This window comes from Microcaecilia unicolor, chromosome 1 (assembly GCF_901765095.1).
Source record: "Microcaecilia unicolor chromosome 1, aMicUni1.1, whole genome shotgun sequence".
Taxonomy (NCBI): Eukaryota; Metazoa; Chordata; class Amphibia; order Gymnophiona; family Siphonopidae; genus Microcaecilia; species Microcaecilia unicolor.
In genome coordinates, this window is record NC_044031.1 from 676,661,155 (window position 1) to 676,677,048 (window position 15,894).

Genomic DNA, 15,894 nt, shown 5'->3' on the forward strand with positions numbered 1-15,894 from the left:
CTGTTAGAGCAAATAATTTGTAATACAACCATCCAAACCCCACCATTTTATGTGCAAATTAAAGTTACAAAAGTTCAAACATGTAACTTTTGCAGACTGCTTATACCAATATAGCTCTTATATACCTATAAATCCCCAAACATGGGTCCAGTGCAGTTTACATGGACCCATGACTTGAAAAATTGGCCAGTCTCAACATTTTAGATCTGCTACTTTAGTCACCTTTTCCCAGAGATGGTCACATATTATAGAAATGGAGTTTTTTCTGCTATATATATTTTTTTTTCTGCATGGTAAAACAGTTGGATCTAGCTGTAGCCGTTAGGTTGGAATACATTCTTGTTGGAGACTTAACGCTGAGATCCTTGTATTCTCTTATAGTATATTTTGGTGGTGCTTTATACTAAGTGCATGAGAAAAGGAGAGGCTTTGGTGTCTTTAGATTTCAAGTACCACAATATTGATTAGGTAAAATGTCTCATTGGGATATCCCAGGGAAGTAAAGTTTCTAGATGCCATAAATGACTGCTTCATGAAACAGCTAGTCCAGAAACCAACCAGAGGGGAAAGTACTTCAGATCTAGTCCTTACTGATAAATGGGACCCAGTGCACGGGGTAATGGTAGTGGGGACACTAGGCAATAATTATCGGTGGATTACAAGTGACTAAAAAAACAGGAAACAGAGGAAGACTAAATGGTTAGTTATGAACATAGAAAAGGGTCAATAGTAGAGGAATGCTGCAGTCTTAACTAGAACCTGTGTGGTTTAACGTATTCATAAGTGATATGGAGATAGATGTGTGGTGATTTGCAGATTACATAAAATTATTCAAAGCCATTAAAAACAGAAGACTTGAAGGATGTGCGGTGACGAATCTTGTGAATTTTGGAGACTAGGCATCTAAATGGCAACCACAAAGAGTGCTGAACCCCCCCATCCCACCTTACCTTGCAAAATGTGTTTCTCTGTAGAGGGCTCAGAGAGTGACAGCTACTCACGTAGACCATATGCTGCTGACCCTGCTCTCTGCTGTATTCCATCCTTGTGAAATAGGAAATTAAATCAGAAAGAAGATGGCCTACATGAATTGCTGCTGCTGCCCTGAGCCCTCTATGGAGAAACACAGGTTTTAAGGTGGGGTGGGGGGAGGTTTTAGAGATGGGGGACATAATGAACCACTGCCCCCCTCCACCAAAAAAATACAAACAAACAAAACTGCTGCCCACAGGGCCCTGAAATTGGTAAGGCTGCCCAAACAGGGATTATTCAAAAAGGGAAGAAGAACAAAACAGAGTATCTTATGCCTCTCTATAGGTCTTTGGTGCAATCGCACACCGAGTACCGTGTGAAGGTCTGGTCACCTCATCTAAAAAAGGAGACAGCAGGACTAGAAATTGTTCAAAGAAGGGTGACAAAAAAAGGGGGCTAAAACTATCCCTTATGAAGAAAGGCTGAACAGATTAGGGCTTTTTAGCTTGGAGCAAAGATGACGGAGGAGATACGATGGCCGTTTGTAAAATTATGAGTAAGGTGAAATGGTTAAATAAGGAATGGTTGTTTAACCTTTCAAACAATACTAAAACAAGAGGACACTCCATGAAATTAATGACCGGTAGACTGAACACAAAATGTCAATTTTTTTTTTAATGCAGTGCATAATTAAACTGTAGAAACTGTTGCCAGAGGATGCAGCTGAAGTGATTAATACAAGAGGATTCAAAACAGGTTTGGACAAGTTCCTGGAGTAAGACATGAAAAATTATTAGTTGGGTAGACTTGATCAGGCCACTGCTTATCCCTGGAAATGTAATATGAGAAATTTAATTTTGGGGATTTGCTGGGTACTTGCAATCCAGACCGGCTGCTGTCAAAGACATGATGCTGGGCTTGATGGACCCTGGTCTGACTCAGTAATCCCTATCTCCTGTACTCTCCTTAGTGGAATAATGGTATTTACATGTACATCTGTATGTGCACTCACCTTGCTGGGACAATAATGGTGTGCTTGGAAGAGCAGAGTCATATGTTAAACTTGCAGATGGAACTGCTGGCACTGCAAAACTTTTCAGAGGATGAGAGGGTCGGACATGGGCAGTAGGGAGGTTTTGGCTTGAATCTTCCTCCTGGGGATTAGCTAGATAAGAGCCAGTAGCGACTTCTGGCTCTTGATGATCTCCACCATAGGTCTGAGATAAGGACCCAGATACATTTTCAGTGCTGGGTGTTTTTCGAATTGATTCTGTAAGAGGAATTATAACAAATACATATAATATCTCTCTCTCTATATATATATATATAATTATTTTACAGAAGCATTTTCCAGGTTACTGTACTTTTCAGGATGGCCTCTGGACTAGTGCACTGACTTGACATTTTGGCTGCAGAATATCACCTCAAACTAAGAGAAATGATCAATGTACAGGTAACTTCAAACACTATGATTTGCTGCCCTCTATCCAACATACTGAAGGCAGACAGCAACAAATCTGCAATGTATAAAGGATTGTTTTTTTTTTTTTTACTTGCTAATCTTTTCTCCTGCTGTCTGAAGTTTATTTTCCCACCCTAACATCACCTTTAGTAGTGTAACTGTCAATATCACTAACTTGCATTAAATAATACAAATTCTGAAAAAACAACCTGACACAATGGTGCAGAGGTCACGTTATGAACTACTCCTAGCCAAAATACCAGGGTTCACTTCCTACACCCACTTTCTGCTCCCTGCGATGATCAAGGCTGGTGCTGCTGCAGAGGCAGTGTTTACAGCCCTAGGTAAAACACTTTACCACTGCATAACCTACTGGCCATTTTAATGCACACATGCTTCGTACTCCACAATATGCTACAGTCTGCTGCCCCTCTCTAAAGGCTGTTGTTGTGAGTCTGAGAAAAGACAGTGGGTGTGAGGGGGTGGGAGGACAGTTAAAAATGGAAAGAAACACTGGGTACTTATGAATGAATGGCCAGAAAAGAAACTAAGGGCCCTGTTTACTAAGTTGTGCTAGAGGCAAGCTAGCATTTTTAGAGCACGTTAATCGTGTAGATGCCCACAATATTCCTATGGGCGTCTACACAGTGCACTCTAAAAACTCTAGCGCATCTTAGTAAACAGGGCCCTGAAAGTACAAAGGAACTGCCAGGACAGAAAAAAAAGGGCAACCTATATTTGCCAAGTGAGAGAGAGAGAGAGAGAGAGAGAGAGATTTAAAATGGTGAATCAATAAGTTATCACAATATATATTTATAAAATATCAGTTTCACTGAATTCAATGGCATCGTCGTTCAGGTTACTATAATATGACATGAGATGTGACCCAAACTACACATATTTAGTTACAGCAGCTACTGGACTAGAACCCATAATAGTCCCATTTTACTCCTCTCCAAAAATGGACTGTGATAGTCAAGTTGAAAGAGGGCACCATAAACAATACTTGAGCCTTTGGTTACAAAAATAAGCACCATCTCTTGAGGGAGCCCTTGGCTCATGCTTGCTTTATTCCTTATTCCTCTCACCTGTGGAACTGGCCCTGTCTGAATGGGAGATGGAAAAGCCCAGTGGCTGTGGGTTGACCAGATGGTGGAGATAGCTGCGAGTTGGAGAAGCGAGGTTGCCGGAGTGGAAATGATGGTGGGGGTTATCGAGGGAATGGATGGGATGGGCACTAATCACAGCTGTGGATGAATACAAGACAGAAAAAGTGCTTAACATATAAACAAACATGCAGCCACGTACAGATATAAAAAATATATTACACACATTGAAAACAGTGTGCAACAACAAAAAAACATGAATCAAGTTTAAAAAAAATATACTATGGATTCCTCCTGCTATAAGTAAAGTAACATACAAACAAAAAATTCCTAGTTGCAAAAGCATCACCTTCAAAAATGACTGAACCTCATGTGGAAACCTCCAAGCTTTAAATGTTTAACTACTACTGCACAAAAAAAAATGTTACCCACTTCAACGGGCCATGCTAATGTGGTCCACTAAAAACACAGCTCCCAAACTTAACATACACATTCAGTGGGTACCTTTTTAAAGCATTTTCTGCACCTAAAGCATACATCACACATGGAAAATTATTACTACAAAACTGCATGGGTGTATATAAACATAGAAGTATGCACAGCAATAAGAATGTGGTTACTTTTATGTGGTATATGCGAAGATGTTTTCAGGACAGTCTGGGCAGAACAGTGATATACTTGGCATACTTTATAAAATACACATGTACATACAGAGTATACGGACACATACACACCTGTCTCTCAGCAAGTGTAAATTTATGTACGAGAGTTTGTATGCTAATGGGGGTTATTCTACAAGCCTATCTCATAAAGGCATAGAGGCATAAAATAAATACATTTTTGAGAATTTAAAAGGTGCTTAGTTGTATCATTTTCCCATCAATATGTGAGATTATGAAAGATGAGAACTAATATAATTAGATGCCTGTTGGTTAAAGGTTTAATTCTGATTGTAAGCAAAAGGAGGAATTTCCACAACTCACATGCAAAATCTTGAGTTACTTTTCAGAACTTCCCTTTGGGGAAAGAATGAACCAATGCACTGTGTATAAACTACAAGTTTGTTTTAAAAGAAATTAAGGGTTCGATATTCAAGTGAATTAGCTGGGCAGGAGAGGCTCCTGCCCAGTTAAATCACCTCTGCTGGGCTATCCTGGGAATATTCAGCAGCACTTATCTGGACAGTGCTGATGATTCTCTCCTCTAACCATCTGTCGAAACTGACTATACTGTGGGTGGTCCAGGAGTGGAGTTGTCACTTACCCAGTTAAGTGCTGATATTCAGCATTTAAATGGATAAGTTAACTGGATAAACTGGACCACAAAGCTCACAGTTCTATCTTTCTCTGGTTGAATTTATTAAAGGATGAATATCGGCCCTTAACCACATACCTGATATTCAATGCTACTGCCTAGACATGGCCTGGCATTAAATATCTAGGCTTAAAACTGGCAGCAGTAAAATAAAAAAAACACTGCTGACAGCTGCTGGCTTAATTCACCCCTAAATTTATAAAATGGTTCTAATGCTTTACAGTTTAAAAACTAATAGAAATGCATTGTACTAGGAGCTCTAATAAATGTTCAAAGACTATACACAATTGATATGGATACCACATACAAAGTACACACACAGTTTTCATATAGATCTGCTGAGCACAGAGATGTACTGAATGTACTGAATGTTGCTGGAAGAAAGAGGTTTAAGCAGCATCAGTTTGTAAAAATTAGTTTTTGAACTGTATGTGCTCTCAAAACCTGACTGTACTATATATATTCTATTTGTTTAAACATTAAGGGACCTATACAATAAACTTTAGTGTTCACATCAAGGCTCTATTACACATGCTAGATTAATGACCTGGGCTTTACTGCACAGTTTAAAACAGGTCTTACAAAAGACTGGCATGTGTACATCAAAGGTTGCATGGGTACTAAAGCAAATTAAGAAACACCATATTTAAATGAGGGTTTAATGAGTGTCTAGTAAATACTTTATTTGCTGAGTGCTTGTTAACTGAATGTTATTTACTACTTGCTGACACTTGGTGTTCATCTAGCAACCTAAGCATGTTACTTACCAAGGGTAATAATACCCACTGTACCTGAATGTAACTCACCTCGAGCTACTACTGAAAAGAAGTGTGAGCAAAATCCAAATCCAAATAAATAAATAAATAGCACGGTCGTGCTAACATAAGCATTGTCTTAGCAAAGTTCATCTACCTGGAAACAGAGGGCCTGAAAATGAAGGCCATGAACAAGAAAACAATAGAATCTCTACCCACAAGGCCTAAGGAAAAATTATGTCTTACCTGATAATTTTTCTTTCCTTTAGTCCTACCAAACCAGTCCAAAACCATGGGTTTGTATCTATCTACCAGTGGGATGGAGACATCAAAAAAAAAAAAAAAAAAAAAAAAAAAAAGTTCCAAGTAATTTGCCCCTTAAGTGTATCATGCAGCCTGGAATGTTCAGTATATCAATTAGCCAAACAATGGTGCTCTCACCATACATAGTAAAGAACATGGACCACGGAAAAGCCAAAGTCGCACTAGTGTTAGATCCAACTTATAACATGGCGCATACTCACTGACATGAGCTAGCTATCGCATTGAGTCAGGAGATGGGTGACATGGTAGAGACAGATATAGGAATGAAAGAAAGTAGCTCCGTGGAGATATAGAGCACCCAAGGATAAATCAGACAGGAAAGGATTCTGGAATGATCTGGTAGGACTAAAGGAAAGAAAATTATCAGGTAAGAACTTTTCTTCCTTCAAATTCATAAGAGACCAGTCCAGAACAATGGGATGTAGCAAAGCAGTGTTCTCGATAGGGAAGGATAAAAGCATAGCATAGTCTAACGCAATGATAATCTCTCTCCTGGAAAAGGAAAACTTGAAAGCATAGAAAGCATACAGGAATAGCTGAGAGATCTAAAACAAAAAAGGACGGCTTACAAGGCAAGGCAAACACAGGGGAGCTGAGAAGACACCACGAATAAGAGCGAAAAATGGAGTATATGACCAGATTAAGACAAAGGCCCAAGCATGTGTATTGCAAATGGGGATGCTACCAATTTATATCTTTTAGAGACATGAAAGTTAAAATGCCAGAAAGAATGGTGCAACTCACAACCAGAGATAGCAACATCCAAGAACTGAGAGGGCACATGGACAGGGAAATCCTAGTCTAATCCCAAATGAGGGACTATAAACAATGGAGTTCTCTAAAAACCAGCAGGTCTTATATAATCCCTTAATCAGAGAAGGAAACGTGCTGAATGCAGAACTGGAGTCCAGCACATCATGCAGAGACAGAGCCACTCAGCATAAAACTATAGGGAGTCAAACGAACCTCAGAGACAAAAGTGTGCTTCAAACTTAAGAATGGAACAGAACCCTGGTGTAGAACTGTGGCTAACAGAAGAAAAAAAACGCATTCTATAGAGTCAATCAGATCCCTGTAGACACAGGACTAACTGCCACACGATACCAGCTAGCATCACTCTCCACAATACCAGCTAGAAACGCTTTATAGACTCACATAAGCTCACTCCACAGCCAGAACCACATACTGACAACTGGGGAAGTCACAGATGCTAAGAACAAGCTGAGGAGAAGAGCCTGAAATGGACAGCGCCTATTCTCTAAATATATTGGCAACTGTTCACATCCAGAGATAGAGCCATGCCCCCAAATCCAGAGACAGCATCACGCTCTAGTGCCAGAGAGGGAGCAGCATTCCACAACCAGAAATGGAACTGAAATGCACATCCAGAGACAAAGCCTTAGAGAGCCTCCTAAGATGTAATTTTGATGCAATACCTTAGAGGAAGATCTAGCTGTGCTTCACACCCAAAGAAGCTGTGCTGCTTATTTTGGGATAAAGCTGTGACCCATATCTCTAGATGGAGGAAGCCCTACAATGCAGAGAATGGAGCCCTGCTGCACTGTCAGACACAGAGCTATGCTCTATTCAGCAATGGAGCCACGCTGTCCTTGCAGAGAAGGTGCTATGCTCCATATTCACAGATGGAAACAAGAGTTAGATTCAGAGACGGAGCTATGTTGTACCACTAATGGCTGTTATAGTGTGGACTAGGGATGCAGGCAGAACTCTAGCCACACAATGGTGACTAGTAGCTTAGTAAACCATTGAAACCATGACAAAATAGTAGAAAATAACACTTACCTCAGGAAATATGCCTGGAAAAAGTGGTAAACCATACTTGCCAGCAGGAATAGGTTTGGAAAAGTGACACACAGACCAAGGCAGTTTACCTCTGCTAAACTGACACCTGGATGAATTGGGTCAGGAGCTGCCAGAGAAGTAACTGCACTGGTGCTTCATGATCCGCTACCATCCGCTTGGAGATGGAGAAAATACTGATGACCTCCTCCCCCCACAAAAAGCCACTAACCAGAAATCCTTCCCCAGTCCCTCCTTACCCTTCCCTCTAATGTAAAAAGAAAGTGTTCACATGGCAGCAACAAGATGGGGAAAACAGAGGAGAGGAGAGGAAACGAATGCTGAAGAGAAGGTGGCAACAGAAGAGACATCAATATGCACTTTAAAAATAAATCCATCTTTCATTATAAAAGGCAAACGTATTGCCATGCAATATTTTACCAGAGGACAAAGCTCATTGCTGTCATTGGCACCATTATCACTGTCAAACACCACTGCTAGCATTCATCAGCTTGAGGCTGAACTCTAGACTGCACCTCAAAAATTTTTGAGCTGACTACCTTTCATCTGTTTGCTAAGCTTATTTCTGTGAACTTGGGAGAAAAGCAACCAACTGTGTGGTGCAGCCTTTATAGTGCCTACACTACAGGGAGGTTGTAGAGGAGGGACCAGTCAGACCGTGGTGCCCTTCTGAGCCATGGTAGCTAGTTAGCTCCCTGGGGTCACCCACTTGCATGCACCCTTCTGTTCCCAGCCACACTCTCTGACATTGCCAGTTGAAAATTCTTTCATATATAAGATAGATTGTACTAAACACACACATGTAATTTTTCTGCTCTCCTGAATCACTATTCTCCTGTGACATCCTCACTTGGAATACAGTGGGTCTCCCATTTTTTCCCCTTACCACTGACGAGCAACACCCTTTTGAAGCCAGCAGAAGGAGACAAGAAGAAAACATCAAGCATGCTCAGTTTAATGTGTTTCTACTATTTGGCTTACCCTTATTGTTTATTCTAAAGGTTGTAATTAATATGCACACAGTATTTAATTAAAGCATTTTGGGTTTCTATGTATGAGAAGAGCATAAGCAACTTATCTGACAATATTTATCATTTGAATACCAAATTTTTATGCATTCTGAATTAAAAAACTTATTTATTAGAGTGATGACAGGAGGGGGCAGCCATAAGCACCGCAAACCAGCATTGGAATGGTTCTTGACGGCAGATGCAAATTGCTCACAAAAGGCAAAGCAAAGCCCCTTCCAGCTTAGAACAATGGAGGTGAGACTGGGCCTAGTATTGCTAATGGAGAAATTAACAATAATAGATATGAAAATTTTGACAGTGAATGGTCGATGCTGATGCATTATATGAATAAATGATGGGAGTTTTAACAAGGGGGAAGGGTAACTTGGAGGTGCTGCTAACTGCAACGGCAATGTTTGAATGCTTCATGGAAAGCTGCAGAATGTTTCACCAAAGATTTCTTTTTTGGGGGAGATTTTTTGTATTGTTTCATTTTTTGTAAAAGTTTGAACATTGAAAAATAAAAAGTATATATTTTTTTGTAAATCTACCTACATGCAATGATTTATTATTATGGAAGAAATTTAAGCTACTGTCTCATTAGTAAAGCCATATACAGTTAATTGTCTAATAGCACCACAAAGAAAGAATAAGTCTTTGGTTTTATTTGTGATGCCTAACAGATTATTTCAATTTATAAGGGCTCCAATTAAACCTAAATGTCAAAATATATCACATAGACATAAACAGCTCTTCTTTGCACAAGTGATATACAGTAATGGGGATATAAGTTCTGGAAGAAAGTGTGTGTTTACTGGACAATAAACACAGAATAAATCACCAGTTAAAATTAACAATATTGGGTGAACAGACCATATTTGGAGGATCTACTCATCACCTTTCCCACAAATTTCCATGCAATTCATGAAAGACTATCCTTTCTCCTCTCTAATCACAGGGACATATAAAAACTTATTCATGACATCCAACTTAATCAAATAAAAATAAACCACATGATCCATTTTCAAGCAATATTATTTTTAATGATAGTTATTTTGCTTGTTCATTGTGAACTTATGTTTTGTTTTTTACCTAAAATTTTAATTCCAGAAAAGAACTGGTTTAATGTTTTTAAAGCGGTCTTCTATCTAGCCATAAAAGCTTACTGGTCACATGACCTGTTCTTTTAAATCTCCTTTCTTGAGTTTATATCCTTCCCTACTTATTCTAGGTTCTTGCTTTTATTTCCGTGCAGCAGTTCAACAGAATCACATTTAAGATCCCAGCTGGTATTTACACATGCAAATTTTGACTACAGCTTCTAAAATAACCATCATAATGTCTATATAAAAGCAAGAATATGGTAACAGAGATGGAATAATGGAAATGGTGATTTTTATATTAGCTTGTTTAGGCTTGCTCACAATGACCTTGTACATCTACTGACTTTAGACTCTGTGCTAGAAAGACTTACGTTGTGGTGGCTGAGAATCAAATGGCACCATCATTTTTGGTCTCATTCCCCGTCTTCCTGCCAATGTGGACATGCTATCCTCAGATTCATGACCTAAAAAAAAACAAAAATTAAAGTGTTCTTTCAAACAAGGCTTTTGTATGTTGCTTCAATACTGAAAAACATGACTTTACAAGTGAACAAAATTGTGTACTTTTATTTTACCAAACACAAATCAACTTGTAAAGGCTCCCAACTGTGATCCTGTACTATCTAAATAACATGGCATTTAAGCTGTGAAAGTTTTATGATTGTCCATGACTGGTCTATTTGCATATGTAGAAATAATGGTCAACACTCAGTTGTAGGTGGTATGTTTTCTTCTAGACCTTTCTCCACCAGGTATGTGGAAAACAGAGCACAGTACATATTTTGTAATGGGACAAGTTTTTAGGAGGACAATACAAATAACGAAAAACGGTTTAAAAATGTATATAGCTTTAGAAAAATTACTTGGGCCTATTCTATACTTAGTTGCTTGTTGCTTTTACAATATACTTACAAAGTAAAACTTTGGGGCCTGTTTACTCAAGTGCAGTCAAGTTTTGCACTCCCAGGTGTGAGGTTGCAAAACAATGCATTTAAGTGCAAAGCGGTGCATTAACTGTTGAAGATGTGTTTGGCAGTTGCTGCACAAGGCAGACATTTACCACATGTTAAATGCATGGGCAAATAGCACAGTACATGCATCTGTACTATCACCACCATTACTGAAGCCCTCTGATGTAACCAAAAAATCCAACCCACGATTCTCTCTAATTAGCATCCAGAAACTCTTCCACCCTACAATCAAATATCTATCAATCTTCTTCACTTCCCTATCGGCACTGCATTCCCTGCACTCTTTGATTTCCAGCTGGCATTACCGAGGGTAACCCTGCTAGCTTATTGTGGGGGTGAGTCTCAGACACTCCTGCCCTCCTCAGCACTCAGAAAGAAACAGCAGCTTTAACCCCTAGCAGTAGTCTCATAGTACTGCCACTAGGGTCAAGTTGGGTAAACAGTCCCTGTTTTCTTTAAACTGTACTTGACTGGTGCAATCAGTAGTGTTAGCAGCAATGAGCTTTAATCTCATAAAATACTTGGCTGAAGAACTTGCCTCTATAAGAGTTACGCCGTTGATGGATTGTCCCATCACTGGAATTGTCAACTGGTGTAACATCCTGAGAGTTGCGTGGAATTGGTGTATCTGTCATGATGGGGTTGGGGTCTGGTGATTTATCAATGGTTTAATTCCATCTCTCATGGTGGATCACAAATCAGGGTTTGACATCCTTAGAGGTCCCCTTGTATTTATGGGATCCATTTACTGATTTACAGGCAGCTCGTTTCCTGCAACAACAAAAAGAAAAAAAACCAAAAAACCAACTAAACAAAAACACCTTAAATTGCTATGCCTACAGACATATGTTCCCCATCACATACATTTTTCTTTCAAACAAATCTACACTATGTCGAAAAATGTATAAGATTATGCTAAAATGGGCCATATTGTGGATTAAAGTGACTTGTAAAATGATGAACAGGCTGTGATATGGGGCAGACTAGTTTCAAGCATTGATAGTTGTGTGCAAAAGTTCAGGTGCCCCTTGTACATTTGGAAGCTAAGATTTAATGCTAAAAAAATGCAGAGTCATGCACGCGGGCTGCAAAAGCATATAGGGGGTGAAATTCCTCTGTGTACTGATAATCCTAAAATAAGAAAACAGGTAAAATGAGGCAACAGTAAACGCTAGAAAGGATTCTTGGGAGCACAGAAAGAGGAAGGTCCAGTAGGTAAAAAGGTGATAGTGTCTTTATAAGTCTTTGGTGAGACCTCGACACCACACCTTCAAAAGCAATAGACTCTGGGTTGTGGATGTGTGGGACAGCCTCCTAGTGGAGGTGATGGAGAAAAGGCCAATATCTGAATTCAACAAATCACGGGGTAAGCACAGAAGATCTCTGAGGAGGAGGAAAGGACTGTAGAACTGAACAGTGGATGTGGGTGGGAAGACTGGATAGGCTGTAAGCAGATAAAGACCATATATTTTCTGCATTTTTGTGCTAAGAGGCCTAAGTGCATGCAATAAGAAAAAAAATACATGTATTTTGTAAATCTAATTGCTTGAAGAAGATGAATTCTTCTAGAGCTGTCAGAGACCAGAAATATTATATAGGGATATAGGCTGTGAAATGGGTTAGTTCATAAGTTTGACTATTATGCTTTCATCTGCTCCTTTGTTTACAAAAATGTGTTCCATTATCCCTGCCACAACAAATTCCTAGAACACAAATTTTGAGTTTGTATACTTTTTCTGATGAGAGGTAGTGCGGCGGGTGCACAAGATGGCAACAATCAGCACCACCACTATGGTGACCACCCCAACAGAAACGATGATGATCAGGAGTATGCTGTTATCCAAGGTAGATGTGGGGCTCCCATGAGGGCTATTACTACCTGAAAGAGAGAGAAAATACAGAATATGCACTTAATACACATACCTCAGCGGATATTTCATATCCTAATATAAGTGGTAGAAAAATAAAGGTAAAAATTTGCCATACTATCTCTCCAGGCTAACTTATTTACAGAAAGGAAAAAAAAAATCCCCAAAAACCATACACTTTAGTTACCATGAAGACTACAGTTGTACAGCAGCAAATGGAAGAACTAAATTCTGGACTAGAATTGCACAAAACTGCTTAAGAGGCATTTTTGCTAAGCTTCATTAGGTGCTAACGTGTGCCTTACACAGCAAAAAAAAAAAAGGAGTAATGCAGGCCGCGCTCAGGCATCCTATGGTAACTTTGAAACCTGTGCATACTAAAAAATGTTTTTAGGGGGCATGTCAGGGGCAGAGACTGGACATTCCTACAATAACCAGTGAGCGCATCTCCATTACAGAACACTAACTTGTTAGCACATGGATAACGCAGGAGCCCCTACCACCTACAAAAGTGTCCATGCAGTAATTTTAAAAAATGGCCATGCACTAATGGTAACATTAGTGCACAGATATTAATGGAAAAAACCCCAGAAAAAGGCATTTTTATGGCTGCAGTATAATGGCTTTAGCGCATGGGAAACACCTGCAGAAGGGCACGCTAAGACCACTTTTTACGACAGTTTGGTAAGAGGACCCCTCAATAAATCATTCTAACTGCCTTCATCATTATCTTTTTAAAATTTTTTAATTTTCCTAATTTTAGATAAATATTAGATAAATGTCTGATCCGAGGGGTTACCTTTGAAAGCTAATAAAAAAAATGTATTAAGTTAGTCCAATAAAAAAGGTATCATCTTATTTTCTTTTCTAGGTTTTGTTTTATTTCTATTTAAAAGTGGACTAACACGGATACCACACCACTTTACCCAAGATAAAATCATGAAACTGATAGGGCCACTAGAGAATACTGGGTGGAATCTGATTTATTATACAATTTTTTTTATATGTTTACACATGCTCTTAATTTTTTTCCTCTGGAATTTTCAAATGTGATTACTTTTCATTGCAGGTTCTAGCTGTCTCTCCTCCTTCACATAAACATGCAATTAAAATCAGGAGGAAGACCAGCTGTAAGGAAGGATAACAAGAAATTTACAAAATTCAATGGTTGGCAAGTTTTTCAAAAGTGCTCCACAGTTGATTTTTGTTGTTTTGGTTGGTAGAGATTATCCTTGTAAACTCTTAAGCAAAATCCAACCAAAAGCTTTATTGTACTCCAACTAATTGGTAAACTAAACTAGTATGAGACCTAGAGGCGTATTTTCAAAGAACTATGGACTTTGTAAGTCTAAGTGCTTTGAAAATGAGCCCCCTAGAGAAGCAGCAATTGCGTGAGTTACTATGATTAGTGTAGTGACACCAGCTGTGGTATATGTTGATAACAGAAAAAAAGCTATACACACAATATAGTATCATTGCAGATGTATCTGAGGACTATCCAACTTTGATTTTATTAATACTCCATCTCACATATCAAAGCACATTATACATATTATAAAAGAGATGACAAGAAAACTCTTCATCTACCAGTCTATTCCAACAGCAATAAACTTTAAAGGGATAATTACCACCCGCTGATGCTCCAGATCCCATATCCGGAGGACGAATTCCTTTCCCCGGTACTGGGGCTGAAAGAGAAATGGCAAGTGTAACTGAGTTTAATACAGTAAGCTGTCATTTACTGCACAAAAGATCATTATATAATTGATGATAAAGAACAACTGAGTAGTTTATGGATGTGGTCAAACTGTCAACTAGCTGAACTCTGCCTTTGCCATTCCTACAGTGGTACTTCTGGATACAACAGTATAACGCTGGGAAAGCAAGATGCTAAGTTGTTTCCTTTTCAGAGTGATACTTCCAGCCAGCACCTTGAAAGCCACGTACAGGTTTCCTATGGAGTACAAATAAGCAGTGTAGCTGCCATCATTCTACTTTGATATTCAGGAATAAAGCCCAGCAAGTTGCATGGGATAACATTTTATTGGGCTAACTTAAAAGATATCCGTGATTAGCTTCAGTGAAGTTTTGACTCGAAGTTAGAATAACACTCAAAAGCTGGGCAAACACATATTATATCTATAGAAACGTAACTAACTACAAACTTATCTATTGATTTCTATATAATCTAGATTGAAAAAAATTATTTGGCTGCATAAGAGACAAATGAACCATGAACACACTATAGGCACAGAGTACACCACAGCTGGGGGGTCATTAATACTGTAAATATAAAGAAATATATCCAACACACTAATTCTGTGTTTGAGAGATTGTTGAATATATGGCAATAGATGGACTAAAATTAAAATAAATATCAATAAATTCTCTCACATTTTCTAATATAAAATATGGCTGATTTAATGTGTCAATCTGAAAACCTTTATGAAAAACCCTGTGTGAATTTCCTCTAAGCCAGTGGTTCCCAAACCTGATCCTGGAGACATCCCAGCCAGTCAGGTTTTCAGGATATCCACAATGAATATTCATGAGATAGATTTGCATGCTGTGGAGGCAGTGCATGCAAATCTCTCTCATGAATATTCATTGTGGATATTCTGAAAAACTAACAGGCTGGGGTGCATCCAGGACCAGGTTTGGGAACCACTGCTCTAAGCTAAACTATTTTTGTGGTCACAAATACAAAACCCCGGTGTTAGTAATTTCCATAAGATTCACATCAAGCACTTCATAGCTACTAAAGGGATGATAAAAGTCAATTTTAGATGTAAGGAGATTTAGTGATGGCCTCGATACATAGTAATGAATCAATACGAATTGAGCCTGCCATGAGTGGGAAAGCGCGGGGTATAAATGTAACAAAAAAAAATACCCATGATTCTACTTACTGGCATAAAGTAAGGCAGAATACCGGTATTTAGCTGACCACATTTGTCCTGATTTAGACTGTAAGCTCTTTTGAACAGAGACTGTCTTTTCTTCATGTTCAATTGTGAAGTGTTGGGTATGATTGGTAGCGCTATAGAAATGATTTATAGTAGTTATAGTAATTGGCAAATGGTTTATTTCAAATGCTAATTATCAAGGAGAAAAATGTGTACTTAAGTTCGTTTTGAAGTGTTTATCCCTGATCTCTCTCTTCCCAAGCCAATCCTGAGCACACCATT

General features: G+C 38.8%; 1 protein-coding gene across 1 annotated transcript in view; it reads right to left on the minus strand.

The window, feature by feature from the left end:
- NEO1 (neogenin 1) overlaps positions 1-15,894 on the minus strand; it is a 740,505-nt gene that overhangs the window by 8,911 nt on the left and 715,700 nt on the right. Inside the window, 6 exon segments of the mRNA XM_030191504.1 lie at positions 1,985-2,242; positions 3,523-3,681; positions 10,239-10,331; positions 11,377-11,609; positions 12,570-12,717; positions 14,335-14,394. Coding sequence (XP_030047364.1) covers positions 1,985-2,242; positions 3,523-3,681; positions 10,239-10,331; positions 11,377-11,609; positions 12,570-12,717; positions 14,335-14,394 — 951 coding nt within the window.